General features: G+C 40.1%; 1 protein-coding gene across 1 annotated transcript in view; it reads right to left on the bottom strand.

Moving 5' to 3' along the window:
* LOC134676303 (glutamate receptor ionotropic, kainate 2) overlaps window positions 1-25,436 on the bottom strand; it is a 75,900-nt gene that overhangs the window by 15,819 nt on the left and 34,645 nt on the right. Inside the window, exons 2-7 of the mRNA XM_063534677.1 lie at window positions 11,078-11,182; window positions 10,137-10,301; window positions 6,455-6,589; window positions 3,522-3,653; window positions 1,476-1,636; window positions 3-56 (exon numbers count right to left, since the gene is read on the bottom strand). Coding sequence (XP_063390747.1) covers window positions 3-56; window positions 1,476-1,636; window positions 3,522-3,653; window positions 6,455-6,589; window positions 10,137-10,301; window positions 11,078-11,147 — 717 coding nt within the window. The 5' untranslated portion in view covers window positions 11,148-11,182. The remainder of the gene's footprint in view (window positions 1-2; window positions 57-1,475; window positions 1,637-3,521; window positions 3,654-6,454; window positions 6,590-10,136; window positions 10,302-11,077; window positions 11,183-25,436) is intronic.

Here is a 25,436-nt window from a genome sequence, read left to right as displayed (position 1 = left end):
ACAAATGATGTAAAAATATAATGGTAGTTTTCGTTGTTCATTTGTAGCTGAAGAATCTGTAAAACATAAAAAAGATTAAAGTTCTATCTAATAAATGGTGTTTTTTTAAGGTGCTGGTGGCCTAGCGGTGAGAGCGCTGGTGGCCTAGTGGTGAGAGCGCTGGTGGCCTAGCGGTGAGAGCGCTGGTGGCCTAGCGGTGAGAGCGTGCGACTTGCAATCTGGAGGTCGCGGGTTCAAACCCCGGCTCGTACCAATGAGTTTTTTCGGAACTTATATACGAAATATCATTTGATATTTACCAGTCGCTTTTCGGTGAAGGAAAACATCGTGAGGAAACCGGACTAGTCCCAATAAGGCCTAGTTTACCCTCTGGGTTGGAAGGTCAGATGGCAGCGCTTTCGTAAAAAGTAGTGCCTACGTCAAATCATGGGATTAGTTGTCAAGCGGACCCCAGGCTCTCATGAGCCGTGGCGAAATGCCGGGATAACGCGTGGAAGAAGAAGGTGTTTTTTTGAGGTATGCAATAAAGAATATTGTGTAGAGTCGCCATCAGTTATATCGAAGCGGCTGAGGTGCTCAAAAATATCTGAACACGCACTGTAACGCCCTGAAGCGCTGGTAGCCTAGCGGTAAGAGGTTGCGACTTTCAATCCGGAGGTTGCGGGTTCAAACCCTGGCTCGTACCAATGAGTTTTTCGGAACTTATGTACGAAATATCATTTATATTTGCCAGTCGCTTTTCGGTGAAGGAAAACATCGTGAGGAAACCGGACTAATCCCAATAAGGCCTAGTTTCCCCTCTGGGTTGGAAGGTCAGATGGCAGTCGCTTTCGTAAAAACTAGTGCCTACGTCAAATCATGGGATTAGTTGTCAAGCGGACCCCAGGCTCCCATGAGCCGTGGCAAAATGCCGGGATAACGCGAGGAAGAAGAAGCACTGTAACGCCCTGACAATAGAGGCATGTTCAGATATTTGTATATAGTTATTCTGTGCAATACTTTTTTACTATCCTATTATGATGTCCCACTTTTTTTTTTTTAATTAAGAATGGGCTTACTCATGGCCACAGACTAGCCGAGGCGTAGACGTGGCCTACGATGGAGCGAGCTCGCCCAGAAGGTGCCTGTTCACTCTTGATTTGAAGGTTGCCGGGTTATAAGAACACGGAAATATAGACGCCGGCAAGGAATTCCATTCCTTGGCAGTGCGCATAAGGAAAGTAGAAGCAAAGCAAAGCAAAGCTGCTGCTGGGCCACTGTTGGGCAAAAGCCTCTCCCCTTGTCTTCCACGACTCCGGACTTAGTGCCTCTTCCGGCCAGTTGTTGAAGGTGTCTAGGTCGTCCCTCCATCTCCGTCTGGGCATGCCGCGTCCGCGCCCTCCTTCTGGCATCCACTTGGTAACTACACTCGTCCATCTGTCTGGATGCATGCAGCAGAAGTGACTGGCCCAGTCCCATTTAAAAAAAATACTTACAGCTCTGGCTAATTGCCGTAGCTTCTTCGGGTCAGTATCAACGATTATATGCGTCACGCCCTGGGCCTTGAGAAGTGTCAGTGCGCGTCGGTACTCGTGGGATGCGCGTACGCAGTACATGTCGCGCCCGTCTTTCGCTATGTTCGCTATATTCAGTTCACCTGCAAAAACAGTAAATAATTACTTTTTTAAAGAAAAAGAGAATAGTAGAATAAATTACCAGGTTTTGCACATTTCTGGGTCAAACAGAAAACTGTGTTACGTCTTTCCTGTAGACATACACAAGAGTTAAGGGCTATAAAGGTTAATTTTCTTATTTAACCCTTATCCACGTGAATAGGTCCCCTTTTATTTAGGGAACTATGATAAAGCTGTTAACTATTGCCCACAGGAGAGAAAACTCTAGTGTGTTCGCGCGAACTGTACATTTTTCTCTCCTGTGGGCAATAGTTATAGTTAACAGCTTGTGGGCATGTAAGTAATAATTTTATCATAGTTCTTCAAATAAAAGGAGTACCTTTTCACTTGGATAAGGGTTAAATAAGAAAATGAACCTTTATAGCCCTTAACTCTTGTGTATGTCGGAAAGACGTAACACGGTTTTCTGTTTGACCCTTCTATTTAAACTGTACAGAAAAAAATAGTTACAATTTGGATTTTTTAATTTATTTCTATTCAGAATCACGAGCTTTTTTGTATTTTTACTGAGAAATAAGTTTTTGGCAAAAATTTCATTTTTGGTACAAGCTTTTATCGCCGACTGTATTTTTTTTCCATAGGCAACTAATACTCATCGAGACAATTCTAAGAACCCCAATCACAATTAGGTTTCGTTGTTTTATCACAGAGTTCCTATAGCCACCTCCGGTCTCATCATCAGATCAGCTCGATGACACCATAATATTGCATTGTCACCCGACTTACATATGTATGCAAAATTTCAGCTCAATCGGAAACCGGGAAGTGGAGCAAATTTAACTTGCAAGATTTGATTACAGACAGACAGACAGACAGACAACGGTCAGGTGAAACCCTAGTGAGTATTATATTCTTTGGGTGAAACTAAATAAAAGCTTGTAAAAAGTTTTAAATACAACCTTGTAACAAACAAAAAAATGTAGGTAATTATGAAACTCTGGGGACACTTTTTTTTCCTCGTATTAGGATAAGAAAAGAGTAGTGGAATGTATGGGGCCCAATTAGCAATGTAAAAATTGCAGAAATGTTCTCGGAAATTTCAGAGAAATTACATGAAAGAAACTTAGAAAGTTCTCTGTAAACGTTCCCATGAGAACTTTAACGTTTTGTGTAATATATAATATTACACGCCACATAACAGTAAAGCGGGCAGGCGAAATATTTAAAATGGCATGTGTCTACGTCGGTCTTGACACGATTAGATTGTTTATTAAATTTAAGTTCCAAAGAATATTCTTCATAGAAGTTTCGCAACTTAAGAAACTTCTCCTCGGTGCATTGCTAGGCCCAATAATTCCACGACTCTTCTCTTTCCGAACTGACACTAGTCATTCTGAGTGGAAATAATACACTAAATTCTCCAAAATCTAAATAACAAGTTGGGGGTACAACTTTAAATATAAATGCCGTTTTACGAAGATTATTTACAAAATATCTTCGTAATATCTAGTGCCATAAACGCGAGGATGATGATGAGTTGAAGCGACACTTTATGGCTCGTCTACACGTTGGCCTACGCTTGGCCCATGAGTTGGCCGTGCCTTGGTCGGAACGCTACTAAACGTGGCCACGTATTCGTCATTTTTAATTTTAAAAAACACAAAAAGCATGAACGTCCACCCTCGACCGCGTCCGAGCACGCACTGCCGATTGGGCCACGTGTAGATGCGTACCGCAATCGCTTGGCCAATCCCTTTGATGTGCGGCCGAAAAACCGACACCGCGGCCAACTCATCGCCATCCCGCGCGCCAAAAGCCAACCGACACCAATACCCCCTCTACACGTTGTCCCAACATATTGGACCAATAGGCTGGGCCAACGTGTAGAGGAGCCATTAAAGATCTTACCATAGCCATAGTCTTCATAAATGACACCCATCCTGGTCCAGTTGAGGTAGGCTGTGAGGTCCGCAAATGCTCTGTCCATGAGCTGGCGCGATGGATACAGGTTTACGGTGAAAGAGTCTGGGTCGTTGTGTTCTGGAACGCAAAACGTGCCAATTAATACCGCCAGCAAACTGTCTCAACCTCTAAGAAACTGTCTCAACCACCAACAAACTGACTCAACCGCCGACAAACTGTCTCAACCGTAAACAAACTGACTCAACCGCTAGAAAACTGTCTCAACCACCAACAAACTGACTCAACCGCCGACAAACTGTCTCAACCGCCAACAAACTGTCGCACAGTTTGGCGAAACATTAGATTACGGCACTAAAATACTGTAAAACTTTAAAATTTTCAATAAAATTGAATATATATCGTCGGGTGACAAGCAAAAGTCACTAAGTACTATCAAAAAATTAAAGTAACAATGCACTTTATTACACTTGTAACACGGTTTATTGTCCAATAATTACAATGGTGTTAGTTAGTTACTTTTGCTTGTCACCCTACGATATAGTTACATATATTTTTATAGCTTTACTGTAAGAGATTCCCCACACTCCCGTCTCCAGAGCGTCGGCGTCTAGTTAACTCTAAGGCTACTGCTCGACGCAACCTTGGCTCAAGCGACGCCGTTTCCCATAGCGCTGACTAAAGTTCGTTTTTTTTAGCATTAGGAAGAACTTGAAAGAATGTAAGCGATCTTGGCAAGTCTTTTAATTGAAAAACGCTTTTTAAAAATCAATGACTATTACTTATGAAAGCAGAAGAATATTAATGATCGTATTAGATTCATAATTGTTACATATTTGCCGTAACTTATTTTTAAAATGTGTTTTTCAATTAAAAGACACATCAAGATTGTTTACCTAATTTCTAATGCTAAAAAAAAACGAAGTATAGATGCCGACGCTCAGAAGACGCTAGTGTGGGGTTGGCTTAAAGTATTTTGTTACAGTGTCAGTAACGCAGCGTACTACGTAGGCGAACAACACGCGAACGCGAAGCGAACCGACGCGGCGTGGGGTGAATCAATCCTTTGATACCTATAGAAGTGTCCTACGTGGGCGATCTCCTTGCGAACGCGAACGTCTTGGGTACGCCGCGTCGAGTTCGCGAGTTGTTCGCTTACGTAAGACGCAGCGTCACTACGTAAGTGTACTGTAAATAAAAGAAGGACCGACAGTTTTGGCACTCAAATCCCATTCTCCGGCACTTCATTAGAAGAAAAGTTGCTATACCGCCTTGTAATAAGATTTAACGTGCGATCTATTGGGCAAAAGCCAAGAATGTAATAGTTGTCAATTACAAAACCTCTTTTCTGCAGAGAAAAAATCGGACTATTTTACTTTTTGGGCTCATGGTTATCAGTTATGAATACAATACTTTTCTTTGAGGCCTAGACAATTAGGCCATTTTTGTGATGTTTGGAGTGCTGTAGCGCTTAAAAAACCAAAATATACAAATACCAAAAAGTTCAACTGCGGGCCCGATTCGGATTTTGAAATAGACATCTATTAGACATCACCAGGATACGATAACGATATGTTTAAGATTTAAACTGTCAAATTTGACTTTTGCGCGATTCTGGAGATACTCTTGAACGATTTCCATAGGATATGACTTAGAGATCTAATTCACATCTAATAGATATCTTACTCTATCTAACGTAAAAATGACATTGGTTGCCCGAATTGCGCTGCAAAAGAGAACTAGTTGATATCTAAACTATAACGTATCTAGAATGGATCTAGTACGTGTCGTCTCTTATGAATATCTTGAAGTTCGAATACGGCAGTAAGATATTGATAACATGGCAATAGCGGCTGTTGTGGACGGCGTGTGGCAGAAAGATAGTCTGAGTTAAGAATGACTCACGTTAGACCGGGCCGTGTCCGATCCGGAGCGTCCGGAGCTTACTTTTCTATGAGATGACAGGCGATCACGTGATGCTTTCCATAGAAAACGACGCGCCGGAAGCTCCGGCCCGGACACGGCCCGGTCTAACGTAAGTCATCCTTTAGTACATTTTTTTATGTACATACATTATTTGTTTTTTTTTATTATATCTGTGTTGACAAAAATATTGCTCTACTAGCTAGTGTCAAAAACCAGGGAGGAAAGAGTAGAGTTTTTATAGAGAAATAACCCTTCGCAGGGGCATTGCCATAACTCCAGATTATTAGGCCAAGAATTGTTGTTGTTCAATTAGGTCACACGTGAGAACGTGAGCTGTATTCGCAGCTCACAAGTGTATGGCGTTGAGTGGACACAGAGCTCTCGCCAACAGATCTACAGATGTAGTGCATAATTATTTATTTTGTGTGACTGACCTTGATTAGCGATATCTGCTGAAGATTACAGATGCATGACGTTGAGTGACCGGCTGAGGGCGCTCAGCGACCGACTCAACGTCGAGCTATAGTCAGACCGTAAAAAGTGCAGCGATTTTGATAGCCCACGCAGTGCAAGTGTAATTTTAAACGTCAAACTTCTATGAAATTATGACGTATACATAATCATCAAATCAAATCCGCTGCAGACTTTATTTGGTGCGACTCTAATACTAAAGAAAGATACATACCTTGACTAGCCGTGTCTTCTGCTGAAGACAGATGTATGACGTTGAGTGACCGGCACAGGGCGCTCAACGATCGACTCAACGTCGAGCCTTTACATAACATTTACTTAGGTACAACTTCAGTAGAACTCATATTTATTGTGTGACTAACCTTGACTAGCACTGTCTGCTGAAGATGATAGATGTATGACGTTGAGTGACCGACAGAGGGCGTTCAACGATCGACTCAACGTCGAGGCTTTACATAACATTTACTTAGGGTATACTACGAGTATATAACTTCATTAGAACTCATATATATTGTGTGACTAACCTTGACTAGCCGTGTCTGCTGAAGATGACAGATGTATGACGTTGAGTGACCGACAGAGGGCGCTCAACGAACGACTCAACGTCGGGCCGCCGCTACTGAAGAGCGCCACTACACCAGACTTTATCTCGTGACACGCTGCAACGAAATAAACAAATTAATAATTATTATTTAGAGTCAATCAAGTGTCTGGTACTTCTGGCATAGAATAAGTAGAAAAGGAATTTTATCTTCATTAAGTACACCCATTGAGTTATTATTACTATAGACAAAGATATATGTAACTCCGTATAAGATATATAGAGTCTAAGAAAAAAACGTGCTTCGGAAATCAAGAAAAAGTCATTCTCGAATAGATGGCGCCATACCTTTGGCCTATTCTCGGCTAGATGGTGTTGACGACACCGTTTGATATTTAACAATTTTAACTCGTACCTATCAGTGAAAGAACATGGATCAGTATGGAACAATAAAAATTAAAAACCATTTATCCGTATACGTATTTTGATTAATCTATACATTTTCAATTTTATTTTAATTTTTAATCGTGTGTCGATAGATGGCAGTAAATGTACCGTGGTTACAAAATTTACTATGGCAATAGCCCTCTATACTATCTATTCTCTTTGCTATAGAGAAGCGATACTAAACATTGAAATTGTCGCAATCGCAACTACCACGCGACCAAAACGTCCCAAGCGCCGAAATGCTGTTCGGGGCGCTTCCGCGTTTAGGTCGCGAGAGTCACGCTCCGCTTCTACGGTTTGTTGTCAAAACAACAACTCTTGGCACAAAATACTGGTTCTCTATGAAGGTACTATACGTTAGTAATGTGAACGTCGGGGTCACCAATGTGGATAGGGGAAACTATGTTATGTACAAGAGAAGACGCGGAGAGTATTTACAATTATATTTACATCTATTTACAAATTCCACTGTAGAAGGTAGAGAAGCAATAGAGAGTACTCTCTCCAGGCGGGTGTTATGCCTGGGGACCGAAGTCCACTGAGAGAGTTGTTCGGAAGTTATATATATAGGGGCTGACATTATAACTCCGTAAGCGCGATGTAGGTCTCTCATACTAATTGCGTTCTAGACGTAGTATCTTCTTTAGCAGTTTGTGCGTTCTAGCTCCCTAACGCCATCTGTTAGATTATTATGGCACGACGTTGGCAGAGACAGCTAGAGGAGACGCCACAGTGATAATAATTCAATGATTACACCACGTTTTGAGTGGTCGCAGTTACATAATGGCTCTCTTTCGACACTTAACTTTCCCCTGACTCGACGGAATACAACAAAGCCCTTATTTTAAACGCAACGTGTCAAGCATCCTCAAATTTACAGTTTCCGGCGGCCATATTGCTTTCCCGCCACTCCGCTTCCGGTCTGTTTTTACGCTACATTTTTAGTTTTTGCGGTGGTGAAATATGAGCTTGCTTTTTGCTAGTAAAAGGGGTTTTGGGGGGGAATGTGGAAGCGAATAAACTGAAATAAATTGTGAAACGTAAAGTATATATAAATTTGTGTACTTTATAACACGAGTCACTGACAGCGTCAACACTGGCATATACGCTAACGTCTACGTAATTTACTTTTTAGTAGAGTTACTGTCATGGTAAATTATGAAGCTACAGTTCATTTGCTGCCTTCGAGCAACACGGAAGGGAGGTGGCATTCGCACTATTTCCCCTCTGCCGAGGTACAAGATTAGCGCGTCAATCTAATCTACCGCGGGTAATAAAACTAGTTGCACTTGGATTTTTCACTAGACCGAGTCCAGACGCGCGCGTGAACCTGCTGCACAAAAATGCCTGTTTGCTCGGTTTTTTGTTATAAAAAGAAGTCGGGGACATCAAATTTACAAAAAGAAAGTGTTACATTTCACAAGTAATATTTTTTTTACATATCATACGTTAAATTACATTTAAATACAATTATTATATTTTAGTCTCAAGTAATTGTTGGATTTATCGATTTTGCTCGCTCAGTACAAATTGCGGATCGGTCGAGCGACAAATCCGACTTCTCATCTCTATGTATTTGTGTCGTCATTACAGATTGGATTTTGTATGTAAGTGTGTGAGAAATGCGACTGTGTGCACCTTTCCCCCCGCGAAAAATGGCAGAAAGATTTGTACGGCGAGATATCGCTTGGGCCCGTCCCTTCCGACGTGTCGGAAGCCGGTGTTGCTCGAAGTTTGCTGCCATCTTTCGACAGAAGATTAATACTGTTTGAACGCCATTTGACTTTGATCCTTATTCTTTCACTGATATGTGTTAACTTGTTAAATATTAGTATTAACGCCATCTACTCGAGCATAGGCTAAAGTTTATGGCGCCATCGCTCGAAATTGCACCATACCTTTGGCCTATAGTAGAGTAGATGGCGTTAATATTAATATTTAATAAGTTAACACATATCAGTGAAATAATAAGGATCAAAGTCAAATGGCGTTCTAACAGTTTTATGTTCTGTCGAAAGATGGCAGTAAATTTACAGTGCCTACTTAATTTACTTTGACAATCCGTCTCTATAGACTCTATTCTCTTTGCTTTTTAGGGTTCCGTACCCAAAGGGTAAAACGAGACCCTATTACTAAGACTTCGCTGTCCGTCCGTCCGTCCGTCCGTCCGTCTGTCTGTCACCAGGCTGTATCTCACGAACCGTGATAGCTACACAGTTGAAATTTTCACAGATGATGTATTTCTGTTGCCGCTATAACAACAAATACTAAAAACAGAATAAAATAAAGATTTAAGTGGGGCTCCCATAGTTACAGCAAACGTGATTTTTGACCAAAGTTAAGCAACGTCGGGCGTGGTCAGTACTTGGATGGTTTTGCTTGATTTCCGTTTTTTTTTTGCTTTATGGTACGGAACCCTTCGTGCGCGAGTCCGACTAGCACTTGCCCGGTTTTTTATTATACATCGCGCTCGCACCCTATGCGTGTAGATCTTTATTACATTTCAGTGGCAGTACACAAAACAATAGGCTAAATTACATTTTTTGGGCTCGTTAGATGTGTCTACTTTGCTCCAAAACTTGCTCCAAAATTCGTAATTAAATTCAAGGCATGCGCCGCTTAGGACTCAATTAGACGTTGCACAAACTCGCATGCGAGTTTCATTACATTGCGGTTTTTGATCGGTCTAAAATCGCATGCAAGTTCGCGCGCCGTCTAAATCAGCCCTAAAATGTCGTCGGTCTCTTGCCACCATCAATGTGCCTGCTCTTCTTGAGCCGACTGGCATTATCAGAGATGGCAAGAAGCCCGATGGGGTGTCCTTAGTTCCTTGGAGCTTGGGACGGACGTTAGTGTTGGATGCTACCTGCGTAGACACACTGGTACCGTCCCACCTCCAATGGACTAAATGTAAAAGCGGGCGGAGCGACCAAAAGCGTCGAAATTCTAAAAAGTAATACATATAAGAGCTTCGGTAGAGAGTACCATTTTGTACCATTTAGAGTTGAAACTCTAGGTTCATAAGGTCTATATGGGGCATTATCTAGGAAAAGCGACCTTATTGTCGATGGCGCTTACGCCGCACAGCGTCGCGCGCCAATGTATTTATATCGGAGCATCGTTAATAATGGCGTAAGCGCCATCGACAATAAAGTCCCTTTTCATAGATAATGTCACATTTAAATACCGCGTATTTGAATAATTACTTAATAACTTGCCTTTCTTATAGCTTCTAAATGAGTCCCCGGCCGGTATATATTGTATGGGAGCGTAGACTAACGTAGAATCTGGTAGCACGCTCCTCTCCTTGTTTATCCTGTATACCGCGTATTTGAACGCCAGCTCGGTGCTGCCCCCTCGCGCCTCGTCCGTTAAAATTGCACCTGAGAAAAAAAATACGTTACTACACTTGCTCGTATATATTATATTACATACGAATAATATCATGATGACATATAAAATTACAAGTTTCTTAATATTAGAATGATAAAGAGTGCTTCGACATAAAATCATTAGTACTTTTCATAAAAAGAGTCGCCATTTTTGCGAGCGACGGCGCTACCACTAGCCAGTGAAACCTCATCCACCTCCACATTGCGACATATCATGGACCGAGCGACTTGTAACATATATATTATATAACACCGAGTGCCTTGAGACATATTATATAACATAACACGTATGTAAGTACCTATTCTAATGACGGGCGATAAGGCGGCAACGGCGCTGCCACTAGCCAGCCACACCACGGCCACATAGCGACACACCAGGGACTGCCGAGCGACTTGCGACGTGTACATAACACGTACCTATCTTAATGACGGGCGACACGGCGGCGACGGCGTGCACAGCAAATAGCCAGCCACACCACGGCCACATAGTGACACATCAGGGACTGCCGAGCGACTTGCGACGTGTACATAACACATACTCATCGTAATGACGGGCGACACGGCGGCGACGGCGTGCACAGCAACTAGCCAGCCACACCACGGCCACATAGCGACACACCAGGGACTGCCGAGTGACTTGCGATGTGTACATCATAACACGTACCTATCTTAATGACGGGCGACACAGCGGCAACAGCGCTGCCACTAGCCAGCGACACCACGGCCACATAATGTCACATGGACCAAGTGACTTGTATATCACGTACCTATCTTAATGACGGGCGACACGGCGGCGACGGCGTGCACAGCAACTAGCCAGCCACACCACGGCCACATAGCGACACATCACCAGAGACTGCCGAACGACTTGTCTGTAACAAAACACATAAGCTTCGGCATGAGGTGGCATGAGCAACGGAGTGTATTTGTGGCTTTCCATTAGAAAAGGTCCATATGCATAAGGACTATTATCTGATGAAAGCCATATTTGTTTGATGTTTTACATAACAACATAATATGTGTTTATATGTTAATATCATATGTGTTTTAACTTTTATGATTTCTATATTGTAGAAATTGAAAATTTTATCAAATTTTATTGAAATACCTAAAGATACAGAGTATAATAGTGTCAGAGCGAAGTGTCGATGTCATTAGGTTTCACCGTTTTTTTGTATTTGTATTTGGTTGGTTAGCCAGTAAATCTTATAACATTACAACTACAACTTTTAAAATTTTTTGTTTACTTTTTTTTAAATACCTACCTAAAGATACCAGACCATAGGTACTGAAAATAGAATTTCAGGGTTTCTTTTTGTTTTAAACTACATCCATTATCTCTTTTCTTTGATATCCCATCCAATTTTCAGTCTCCATTTCCAAAATAAATAAATACGGAACTTATTTACATTGGTATTGCCTGAGGATTTCAAGCTTTTAGATTGAAAGGCTCCATTAGCCATTACTATTATTTTTATAAACACAGGCTCTTTGAAATAGAATTTTACTTTAAACAAACGTAAAAATACGGCTTGGAAATGCTTAAATTCAAAAAAATATTATACAGGGTAATTTTTGGACCGTTTTTTTTTTATTATGAATGGGCTTACTCATGGCCACAGACTAGCCGAGGCGTAGACGTGGCCTACGATGGAGCGAGCTCGCCCAGAAGGTGCCTGTTCACTCTTGATTTGAAGGTTGCCGGGTTATAAGAACACGGAAATATAAAGCGAGGTGATTAGGTAGGTCATACTGAACAACTTTTTCTATGGGACCAACTCCGAAATCACAAAAATTTTTTTGGCCGTTTCATACATTTGGTCCAGTGGATGTCGACGTTTTCTATGTGAAGTCACAATATTGTGACTAATTTATATAAATATGAATAAATACAGGGTCATTTTTGGACCATTAGCCATATTGTGCGAGGTGATAAGGTAGGTCATACTGAACAACTTTTTCTACGGGACCAACCACGAAATCCCAAAAAAAATTTGGTCTTCGCATAGAAAACGTCGACATCCACTCGACCAAATGTATGAAACGGCCAAAAAAATTTTTGTGATTTCGGAGTTGATCCCTTAGAAAAAGTTGTTTTCAGTATGACCTACCTAATCACCTCGCACAATATGGCTAACGGTCCAAAAATGACCCTGTATTTATTCATATTTATATAAATTAGTCACAATATTGTGACTAATTTAATTATATAAATCTCTCGCTCGTTTGACATTTCGTCAAACCCGGCATTTATAAATGTCAATTTTAGAGTCTGCCTGTTCGGAAAAAGAAGAGTCGTGGAATGTATTAGGCCCCATCATAGACTAGGAATCCTCTAGACCGAGTTTAGAGCAATTATTTCATGCAACCGATGATGCCAAAAATGCGGGGGTGCGCGGGACGAGGTGAGCGAACCCCGTGCCGTGATTGGTCCGTTCAAAGACACAGACGTCAAACAAAGACACTTTCGACTCGAACATGGAGTAAAATTACCGTATGCTTGGCAGAGGGGGTAGCGCGACTATGCTCAGTCTGGACATAAAGGATTTATGGTCCGGAGGATGTTTTGTCTGTGGGCCCCATACATTCCATGACTCTTCACTTTCCGCACAGATTCTAAATTCAAATAACGTCATAAATTCCACATTTTATCCTCAAATCAAAAATCAGCATAACTTTCATATATCATTTGTAGCAAGAGTAGTAAATGTCATCTGATGCTCAAACTTCAGCCATCAAAATGTAAATACTTCACAACAAAGAAAACTTGTCAAGTTCTTCGGTCAGTACCCCTGTAAATTTTAGAGATGCAACGGATAGTTGTTTGGCCGGATACCGGATATTCGGCTTTTATACCATCATTTATCATCATCTATACCATCGGCCGAATATCCGGTATCCGGCCGCTGAATATTCGGCCAGCGGAACTATACCAACATTTCGGTTTTACAGGTGCGCATTCTCCAGGTTTGGCCTGTTTCCTAGTGAACGTTTGCGCGGACACATTTTTAGGTTCGAAATGAGTGCGCGTGTAAGTCAGTGGAATGATTAAATTGTTTTAAAATAATAAACAAGTACATATACGATTATGACCGTGTCTGTTTCTTAAATCCAATTTGTTTACTCCGAAATCAAGCAATGTTACTATCCGGTATCCGCCCGGATAGTATGGCACTATCCGGTATCCGGCCGGATAGTAAATTAATGGCCGGATAGGCCGGATACCGGATAGTAACCGGTGCATCTCTAATTTACACTAGGGATTCAGATCGTTTAAGATATTCTATTCTTAGTGTGAACTCCCTAAACTATACTTCTTCTTCCTCGCGTTATCCCGACATTTTGCCACGGCTCATGGGAGCCTGGGGTCCGCTTGACAACTAATCCCAACAATTGACGTAGGCACTAGTTGTTACGAAAGCAACTGCCACCTGACCTACCAACCAAGGGAAACTAGGTCTTATTGGGATTAGTCCGGTTTCCTCACGATGTTTCCCTTCGCCGAAAAGCGAATGGTAAATATCAAATGATATTTCGTACATAAGTTCCGAAAAACTCATTGGTACGAGCCGGGGTTTGAACCCGCGACCTTCGGAATGAAAGGACCTAGTACGACCTCCCTAAACAATTACGAGAATTATTTTTTTCCGTAACTTTTTTAAAACACTGAATAATCATGTGAAAAAATTGTTTTAGCTTCAAACAACGAAAAGCAACTGTAATGCAATTAAAATAAGGATGAAATTTGTATTACACTGTTTTAAAAGCAACTTTTACAGTTACATTGTTACAAACCGAGTTCCGGCTTTATGAATGTACGTTCTGTAAAACTGAAAATTCATTTTTGAAATAGTTTTTGATGTGAATAGTTGCCATCAAATATATCGGAGCGACCGAGTTGCTCAAAAATATGTAACCACACACTAGCGCCTTGGCAATATGTGTGTTCAGATATTTCAAAATAGAGAGGTACCTATATATAAGTAAACTTTTAATAAGGCTTCAATTGACTTGTTTCTTTCTGTTTTTTTAGGAGTGGCCAATTACTATAGTAGTCACCCTATCGCTTATAGTTTATGGAATGAACACCAAAACCAATTTTTTATGGAATATGGAGGGTTGGCCGACTTGGGCGACCTGCCCCATAGATTTTTTTTCGCGCCAAAAATTTTTTTCTATAAATTTTTCCTAATCAACACACGTTACCGAATATGCCTTTAAACGGATCCCCGCCAATTTTAGGGTTCCAAACCCAAAGGGTAAAACGGGACCCTCTGAAGGCCTTACCGCGAACCACGTTCGAAGTGTTGCCTCCCCGTCACACTTACGTAGGAATTTACAAGTGCGACAGAGAGGCAACACGTCGAACGTGGTTCGCGGTAGGCCTTCTGCTGTCCGTCCGTCCGTCCGTCCGTCCGTCCGTCCGTCTGTCACCAGGCTGTAACTCACGAACCGTGATAGTGTTGCCGCTATAACAACAAATACTAAAAACAGAATAAAATAGAGATTTAAGTGGGGCTCCCATACAACAAACGTGATTTTTGACCGAAGTTAAGCAACGGCGGGCGGGGTCAGTACTTGGATGGGTGACCCTTTTTTTTGCCTTTTTTTTGCATTATGGTACGGAACCCTTCGTGCGCGAGTCCGACTCGCAATTGCCCGGTTTTTTTTTTAAATACAGCCTGCATATTTAACACTTTTACCGTCTTATTTCTCACTTTTCTAATGCATGTGTTGTAAAAAAAGCTTTACATACTTTGCGCCCACTCTAAGGATGACTCACGCTAGACCGGGCCGCGCCCGGGCCGAGGCGTCCAATATGTCATTTTCTATGACGACTGATCTGTAATCACGTTTTGCTTTCCATAAAAACCGGGCAAGTGCGAGTCGGACTCGCGCACGAAGGGTTCCGTACCATAATGCAAAAAAAAAGCAAAAAAAAAACGGTCACCCATCCAAGTACTGACCACTCCCGACGTTGCTTAACTTTGGTCAAAAATCACGTTTGTTGTATGGGAGCCCCATTTAAATCTTTATTTTATTCTGTTTTTACTATTTGTTGTTATAGCGGCAACAGAAATACATCATCTGTGAAAATTTCAACTGTCTAGCTATCACGTTTCGTGAGATACAGCCTGGTGACAGACGGACGGACGGACGGACAGCAGAGTCTTAGTAATAGGGTCCCGTTTTACCCTTTGGGTACGGAACCCTAAAAAGCTTTACATACTTTGCGACCACTTTTAGGATGACTCACGCTAGACCGGGCCGCGCCCGGGCCGGGACGTCCAACATGTCATTTTCTATGACGACTGATCTGTAATCACGTTTTGCTTTCCATAGAAAACGAAGCTCCGGAAGCTCTGTCCCGGCCACGGCCCGGGGCCAAATTCGACATGTACAACTGTCAGATTTCGCATCCACGTCAAATCAACAGTTGATTTTATTGCATACTGAGTGTTGATTCCATCAACGGTGGATAATATCATTGGGTACAACCAAAACTCAACCCTAAACTAAGGTTGGTTCGGTTTGGTTTGCTTGTCACCCTAACTGTGGATTGTTAATGTCAAATTTTGACATTGTACGTATTCGAGAACTTATGATTTTACCCACATCAACGGGAGATCAACACGATACGTCAAACGTTGCTTGTCGAATAGGGGTCCCGGTCTAACGGGAGTCATCCTTTAACCGTCTTAAAACTCACTTTCCTATGGCGCACAGTCAACAACAGAGCTAAGAATACAAAGTGCCAAAAAGATGTATACACGACCTTAATGTACAGGCAATAAAGTACTGTATACATATTTTTGACACTTTGCCTGTATTCATAGCTCTGTTGTTGACTGTACGTGTGGCTTACACGAGTGTTCACACATATTCATACATACGTATACGCGTAACTCCATTAACTCGTACTAAATATGAGGCCGCGCCCCGTAATATGCTGAAAAACGTGCCGTGGCGTGACATACGGACGGTAAGGATAGCTAGCCAAACATAGGGCATTTATTTGTATGATGATACAGATATTTGTTCCTGAGTCATGGGTGTTTTCTATGTATTTAAGTATTTGTATATTATATATATATATATATATCGTTGTCTGAGTACCCACAATACAAGCCTTCTTGAGCTTACTGTGGGACTTAGTCAATCTGTGTAAGAATGTCCTATAATATTTATTTATTTAAACATAGGGCCCGATTCGGATTTTGAAATAGACATCTATTAGATATCTTTTAGACATCACCAAGATACGATAACGATATGTTTAAGATCTAATATGTCAAATTTGACATTTGCGCGATTCTGGAGGTACTCTTGAACGATTTCCACAGGATATGACTTAGAGATCCAATTCACATCTAATATATATCTTACTCTATCTAACGTAAAAGTGACATTGGTTGCCCGAATTGCGCTGCAAAAGAGAACTAGTTGATATCTAAACTATAACGTATCTAGAATGGATCTAGTACGTGTCGTCTCTTGTGAATATCTTAAAGGTCGAATACGGTAGATATTATACAGGGCGTCCCACGGCTTTGGCACATGGAGGGAATGTATTCTAAATACTGTAGATAGGGAATTTTAATGAAAGAAAACTTCATGTTTTAGGGTTCCGTACCTCAAAAGGAAAAAACGGAACCCTTATAGGATCACTCGTGCGTCTGTCTGTCTGTCCAGCCCATTTTCTCCAAAAGTAACGAGGGACCGACAAAGAAGACAGATGTAGGATGCTGGCGGCATTTCCTCGCTGTATCGCAATGCTGATACGTTGTGCGAGGTAGCCGCCAGCTCTTCGGTCATAAAATAATGAATTAATCAAATATATTATTTATTACTCACTATGTTATGAGACTGTGTGTACCTCGCAGTTATTTCCGTTATTACAGCCACAAAATACGGAAATATCTCGAAATTGCCGCTAAATCTCTTTAATTATGTTACGATAAAAGGAATACGAGTATATACATTTAATTCCTGAATATTTCTGGTCCGTGTAAAATTTTCCTATTATAATATTTATTTATATTTAATAATAAATATTCCTAGGGGGAGGAATTTATTAGTCGGTCTTATGGTGTTAATTCAAACATGCAAACTTGTGAAAGAAATTGAATAATTTTATAGACTGCCAAAATTCTTAGATAGTCGGTTTTTATTATGCCGGTTTCGATTCATGTTGCCTATTTAAGACGAAACGGGAGCTGAGTTTTAAATATTTTAGGTAAATATACCCGTCTCGCTAACGGAAGCGGCTCCTAAAACTAGTGCGATTAGGACAAGGCGAAAAATCCTGCGTAAAAATCTCAAAAATCGAGGTTTCGTACTCGACTGTTTCCTCCTCCAAAAATTAACCAATCGTAACCAAATTTGGAAATCTAAATGATTATGAAATTATCTGTGGTGAACTGTTTTGCTTTTTTGCCTAATTGACATCAGTTTTGAATACTACGCCTCTCATTGCGGCATAGTCAATGAGGCCATTTTGGCCATTTTTGAAGGGCTCTAGCACCTTAAAAAACAAAAATATCAAAAAAATCAAAACGGTCCAACACAGACATTGACAATATTAATCTGTGTTGAAAAAATCATAGCTCTAGTATCAAAACTCACGGAGGAAACAGTCGAGTACGTTTGTATGGAGAAATGACCACTCCTGTTGGCTCTTAAGGCCTACAAATATATTACTTACTAGCGACCCGCCCCGGCTTCGCACTATATATATATCGTCGTCTAGTACCCACAACACAAGCTTTATTGAGCTTACTGTGGGACTAGATCGATCTGTGGAAAGTTGTCTAATAAAATATTCTTCATTTCATTTTATTCTTCATTTATTCTATTCAGAAATCACATTAAATACATTTTATAAATAACAACAATAAACCATTAATACTAATACTAATTATTATTATTTTTATGAAATTTGGCAGACATATTTCATACAGAGGTATTAATATACGAAGTTAATACTAAATTACAATTATAAATACCTTATGTTAGGACCTATCGTATATTTCCTCAATACTATAGGAGCATCTAGTCAATAAGAACGACTTCAACTTACGCTTAAATAAGAACCAGTCCGTAATTACTTTTAGGTCAGTAGGGAGCTTATTAAATAGATATTTCACCTCAGCAGCTCGAACAAGGGTACTTTGCTTCTTAAAAACAGTGAGCAAAATGCGATTTTGCTCACTGAGTCATTTTGTCTCACTCAGTGAGCAAAATCACATTTTGCTCACTGAGTCATTTCAACATGCGGGGTCTAATACAAGTTCGATATACTTGGGTTCTATTATCTCTGTCCCTCTAGGTATGTTCTCACTGCTTAGGGTGAAAAATTTTGTGTACTACACGAGATCAAAGTTATTTACATCTCGTGCGCTTTTGAATCCCTTACTACGCTCAAGATTCTAAATTAGATTCACTCGCTACGCTCGTAAATCTATTATAGAATCTTTCGCTTGCACGGGATTCAAAATAAGCACTCGAAGAAATATCAAACTTTGATCTCTTGTTGTACAAATAACTATTTATACATTTACTATTTATTTATTTTATTTTATTAATCAAATTAGTTACACAGCATTTCAGTATTATTTCTAAGGCACTGCGAACTACAAAACAAATAAAAATACGAGAAAACACAAATAATAACAATACAATTTAAGCACTATTTTTGTAGCCTTTGGCGTCGAGACACTAGGTCCGTAGGGTAGCGGGGCTTGGGGGCTCCACAAGGCGCTCAACAAACGCCTAAGGAAGGCCACAGGTGACCCTCGCGCAGGCAGCTCTCTCGCGCAAAGATTGGCCATAGCAATCCAGCGCGGGAACGCTGCCTGCATGACGGGCACCTTACCAAGGGCGCAAAATTTTAATAGGAATTTTTATTTTTTTATCTTTAGTTATATTAATTGTAGTTAATTTTAGTTGTATAATAAATGTTTTTTATTTTTTTATTTATGTTAATCATGTGTTATTTGTTATTTTATCAAGCCGTGTGTACCTCGAAGCTATTTCTGGAGTTATTACGGCCACAAAACGCGGTATTATCGCGTTATTACAGCTAAATCCCCTTCATTATATTACGATCATGCGCGAACCTTGTTATGTCGTGCGTAGGTACCTACTTGGCACTGGAGAGGAAAGGGGACGACAGCTTTTCCACACAAACGTAGTCCTCATTTTTAGGGTTCCGTACCCAAAGGGTAAAACGGGACCCTATTACTAAGACTTCGCTGTCCGTCCGTCCGTCCGTCCGTCTGTCACCAGGCTGTATCTCACGAACCGTGATAGCTAGACAGTTGAAATTTTCACAGATGATGTATTTCTGTTGCCGCTATAACAACAAATACTAAAAACAGAATAAAATAAAGATTTAAATGGGGCTCCCATACAACAAACGTGATTCTTGACCAAAGTTAAGCAACGTCGGGAGGGGTCAGTACTTGGATGGGTGACCGTTTTTTTTGCTTTTTTTTTTGCATTATGGTACGGAACCCTTCGTGCGCGAGTCCGACTCGCACTTGCCCGGTTTTTTATCTTTAGTTATCTTAATTGTAGTTAATTTTAATTGTATAATAAATGATTTTTTTTTATTTAATTTATGTGCATCATGTGTTATTTGTTATTTTATCAAGCCGTGTGTACCTCGAAGCTATTTCTGGAGTTATTACGGCCACGAAACGCGGTATTATCGCGTTATTACAGCTAAATCCCCTTCATTATATTACGATCATGCGCGAACCTTGTTAATGTCGTGCGTAGGTACCTACTTGGCACTGGAGAGGAAAGGGGACGACAGCTTTTCCACACAAACGTAGTCCTCATTTTTAGGGTTCCGTACCCAAAGGGTAAAACGGGACCCTATTACTAAGACTTCGCTGTCCGTCCGTCCGTCCGTCCGTCTGTCACCAGGCTGTATCTCACGAACCGTGATAGCTAGACAGTTGAAATTTTCACAGATGATGTATTTCTGTTGCCGCTATAACAACAAATACTAAAAACAGAATAATATAAAGATTTAAATGGGGCTCCCATACAACAAACGTGATTCTTGACCAAAGTTAAGCAACGTCGGGAGGGGTCAGTACTTGGATGGGTGACCGTTTTTTTTTGCTTTTGTTTTGTTTTTTTTTGCATTATGGTACGGAACCCTTCGTGCGCGAGTCCGACTCGCACTTGCCCGGTTTTTTCTCTCAGAACAGTCAGAGCCCCTAGTGTAAATTTCATTCGATAGCGTGACGTTGAGGGGCCCACTGATTAACAGTCCAGTCCGGTATCGGCCTGTCAGTTGTTCGGAACTGTCAAAATTTTGTTCTAACTGACAGGCCGATACCGTCCGGCGGACTGTTAATCAGTGGGCCCCTTAGAATAAGTTTATTTTCAAAAGAACACATAAATGAATGTTATTAAATATTTATCATTCAAAATCATAATTTAAAAGTCAATTCTACCAGAAAACAACTCCATATTTGCATTTGATTACTTTGCCTCACATGTGAATAAAATGCAACTTTGCTATCAGTTTTTAAAGAAAAATGGAGACTACGTTTGTATGGAGAAGCGGAACCACTAGGTATATCCTCTTAAAGCGATGGAGCCCCATGGAAAGGAGAAATGGCGCTTAGAAAATTTAATTTCATTTTATAAAATTTGCAATTGATTATAATGCGTTTTCTTCTTATGTATAAAATACGGCTTCTACATATTTGACTTACGAAGCCGGAAATATTGGGTTCAAAACCCGGTAAGGGTATTTACTTTTTTAATCTCAAGGATGACTCCACTTTACCGGGCCGGGGCCTTCCGGTGCTTCGTTTTCTATGGAAACACCACGTGATCACCGATCAGCCGTCATAGAAAATGATTTGTCGTACGCCTCGGCCCGGGCACGGCCCGGTCTAGAGCGAGTCATCCTTTGTGCATAAAATATACGATTACTGTTTCGAAAATTGTTATGATTTGTTCCTTCAATTCGAATCAAAAAGTTAAATTAACCCTTAATCAAATATCGGGAAATTATTTCCCACTTCATTCTAATTTACGAAATATTTTTTATCTTTTTAATGGCAGCACTCAGCGATACCAACCATACAGATTTAAAATCTTAGTAACATTTTGAATTTGAAAAACGGCAACACTTTTCTAATGGTGGCCATTTGTGACCATACGTCAAAGTCAATGTCAGTTGTTGTGATTTTTTTTGCAATAACGACAATTTTTTTAGTGTTTTGAGGTTAAGTGCGAAAAAAAATCTTGTAAGTGCATACACTGAATACTATCATAAACTAGACTTATTTTCCCTGTATTTTGCTTGAAAGGAATTGTGATAACGATATGATTTAGCCAAGATTTTAAGGTTTTAGTAAGTGGGTAATTATTTCCCATTGTTTGTGCCTGAACGTACGATTTACAAAAAAATTGGTAGGTTTTATCAAGTGGGAAATTATTTCCCAGTGTTTGTTCTCCACCTAAATTTTAATTGGTTTCCAAAAATAAAAATATATGCCCGTTTGCCTGTTGCACAAAAAAATCTGTGCCTGTTTTTGTTTTCTTTTTTCTTTTATTTATTTCTTTGTTTTTTAAAGATAACGTTAAAGGCTCATACTTGAATTCCAAGCAAAGCCGGGGGGAGCTACTAACTAGTAAAAAGTTCGTAACCGTATCGGACAATGGGAAACTATTTCCCACTTCATTAAAAATTTTGCTATTCCGTAACGGATAACGGGAAATTATTCCCCACCGCAAAAACCCCCTTTCCCCCCCACTAAAATTCTTTTTATATATTTATTCGTAATCTACGCACCCAATTTACCCAAAAACCATTCTTAGTTTTCAAAAATCTCATAAAAAGTGTTCCGTTTGATTAAGGGTTAACCCTTAATCAAACGGAACACTTTTTATGAGATTTTTGAAAACTAAGAATGGTTTTTGGGTAAATTGGGTGCGTAGATTACGAATAAATATATAAAAAGAATTTTAGTGGGGGGGAAAGGGGGTTTTTGCGGTGGGGAATAATTTCCCGTTATCCGTTACGGAATAGCAAAATTTTTAATGAAGTGGGAAATAGTTTCCCATTGTCCGATACGGTTACGAACTTTTTACTAGTTAGTAGCTCCCCCCGGCTTTGCTTGGAATTCAAGTATGAGCCTTTAACGTTATCTTTAAAAAACAAAGAAATAAATAAAAGAAAAAAGAAAACAAAAACAGGCACAGATTTTTTTGTGCAACAGGCAAACGGGCATATATTTTTATTTTTGGAAACCAATTAAAATTTAGGTGGAGAACAAACACTGGGAAATAATTTCCCACTTGATAAAACCTACCAATTTTTTTGTAAATCGTACGTTCAGGCACAAACAATGGGAAATAATTACCCACTTACTAAAACCTTAAAATCTTGGCTAAATCATATCGTTATCACAATTCCTTTCAAGCAAAATACAGGGAAAATAAGTCTAGTTTATGATAGTATTCAGTGTATGCACTTACAAGATTTTTTTTCGCACTTAACCTCAAAACACTAAAAAAATTGTCGTTATTGCAAAAAAAATCACAACAACTGACATTGACTTTGACGTATGGTCACAAATGGCCACCATTAGAAAAGTGTTGCCGTTTTTCAAATTCAAAATGTTACTAAGATTTTAAATCTGTATGGTTGGTATCGCTGAGTGCTGCCATTAAAAAGATAAAAAATATTTCGTAAATTAGAATGAAGTGGGAAATAATTTCCCGATATTTGATTAAGGGTTAAATTGTAATTGACAAAAAAGTAAAATTAAATTGTAATGGAATCCTGACAGTTCCGAGCTTATACATCTTAGAGATATGTAAATTCGTTAAACGCAATTTAGAACTGTTTGATCAGAAATGTAACATTGGAAAGCGCACAGTCCCACATAAAGCTTTAGTAGTCCCAAAATGTAAATTAGAAGTGAGTAAGAAAAATTGCTACTATATGGCTGTTCGTATTTACAACGCACTTCCTATGTCATGGACAGAGTTGCCAAGCAACAAATTCTTCTCCAAGTTAAGATCCTTTCTCCTAACTGAATGTTTTTACAATATCAATGATTTTTTCTCAAGATAGAACAATTCTAACGCTTGACATGTGACTGATACCTATTTAATGAATATTGACCTTAATAACAATGTTTGTAGTCATAATTGTTGTTGAAAACAATTATGCACTACAAACATCTGTACGTCATGTCATGTAATAGTAAGCGGTTGGTCAGTATAAACGGATCCACTGTAGATGTCACATATTTTGAGTGGCCTCGGTATCTAGCTCGTATTTGAGCGTTTTCCAAAAAAAAATACATTTCATTAATGTCTTCAAAATATTGACTTCTTGGGCTCATTTTACTCAGAATCATTTGTACATTCACGCCATCGCGCCTCATACATGAAAAAATGTATCCCAAACTTTTGTATGAAAAATATTTTTCCAGTGCGTCACGTGTCACGTTCATACAAATAGAAAAAAAATCATACAAAAAATGTGACGATCTGGAAAGGAGATCTTGGTACACATTTTTTCATGTATGAGGCGTGAATGTACAAATTATTCTGAGTAAAATGAGCCCAAGAAGTCAATATTTTGAAGACATGAATGAAATGTAAATTTTTTTGGAAAACTCTCATTTTGACAACAGGCACTCAAAATGTTCAGCAATATTACAATATTGCCTACAACTATATGTATAGTGATTAAAATTGAGAAAAGTATGCTGAGATGGTTAGATGGGAAGAATGAGTGAAAGAAGGCTAACAAATAGAGTGTATAAGGGAGAAGTAGAAGCGGATGTTGGAAGTGGTAGACATCGGCGGACTTTGATCAGATCGGGGAAATCCTGAAGAAAGGCCAGGTAAAGAGCACCCTAAACCGGCGAGCGTGTATGATGAAAGTTATGAAAGTGAAGGAAGCGAAAGAGGTATGTCAGGATCGTAGCAAGTGGAAATCCGTGGTCTCTGCCTACCCCTCCGGGAAATAGGCGTGAAATGTATGTATACAGGTATTCGAAGCGCTAGTGGTCTAGCGGGTTCAAAACCCCGGCTCGTACCAATGAGTTTTTCAGAACTTATGTACGAAATATCATTTAATATTTACCAGTTGCTTTTCGGTGAAGGAAAACATCGTGAGGAAACCGGACTAATCGCAATAAGGCCTGGTTTCCCCTCTGGGTTGGAAGGTCAGATGGCAGTCGCTTGCGAAAAACTAGTGCCTACGTCAGTTCTTGGGATTAGTTGTCAAGCGGACCCCAGGCTCCCATGAGCCGTGGTAAAATGCCGGGACAACGCGAGGAAGAAGAAGTATGTATACAGGTTATATGTACAGTAGCCATCAGATATATCGGAGCGGCCAAGGTGTTCTGTTCACACAACCAACAAGGTATATCTGAACACGCCTCTATTGTCAAGGCATTAAAGTGCGCGTTCAGATATTGTGAGCACCTTGGCCGCTCCGATATATCTGATGGCGACTGTACTACATCTGTACTATTGTACACTCTTGTACATCAACATCAGAGATGTTGCGAATGTTCGCATCCGCATCCGCATGCGCGGAACATCCGCATTATTTTCAACATCCGCATCTGCATCTGCATCCGCATAAAATCGATGCGGAGCATCCGCATGATGCGGATGTCGGTAACAGGAACGTATTAGCGGCGGAGCCGGCGGCGTAAGTGCTAAATAGATAAATTTGTGATTATAGATACCTAACGAAATCGTCTAGATTCCAAAAAATCGGCCAAGTTACTATTTATTAAATAAAACGCACCTATATTCTTGCTCACATACGTCTCGTTTTTTTTTTTAAATAATAAATGCTAAAATTGTAATATTTGACGTTTTTTAAGTACCAAATCTTGACATCCGCATCCGTGGATGTGAGGCTTTAAATATCCGCATCCGCATCCGCGGATGTCAAAAAATCTGCATCCGCAACATCCCTGATCAACATCACCAATATTCGCTAGTTCGGTGTATCATGAATTCATTCATTTATGCGTGACGATGAGCGATGACAGAGAGAATGGTAAGCGATATTTACAATGTTCGATAAGACCAGTATATATTGGTCTTTTATTACACGTA

The sequence above is a fragment of the Cydia fagiglandana genome, chromosome 24 (assembly GCF_963556715.1).
Source record: "Cydia fagiglandana chromosome 24, ilCydFagi1.1, whole genome shotgun sequence".
Lineage (NCBI taxonomy): Eukaryota > Metazoa > Arthropoda > Insecta > Lepidoptera > Tortricidae > Cydia > Cydia fagiglandana.
This window is presented reverse-complemented; position numbering and strand designations above follow the sequence as displayed.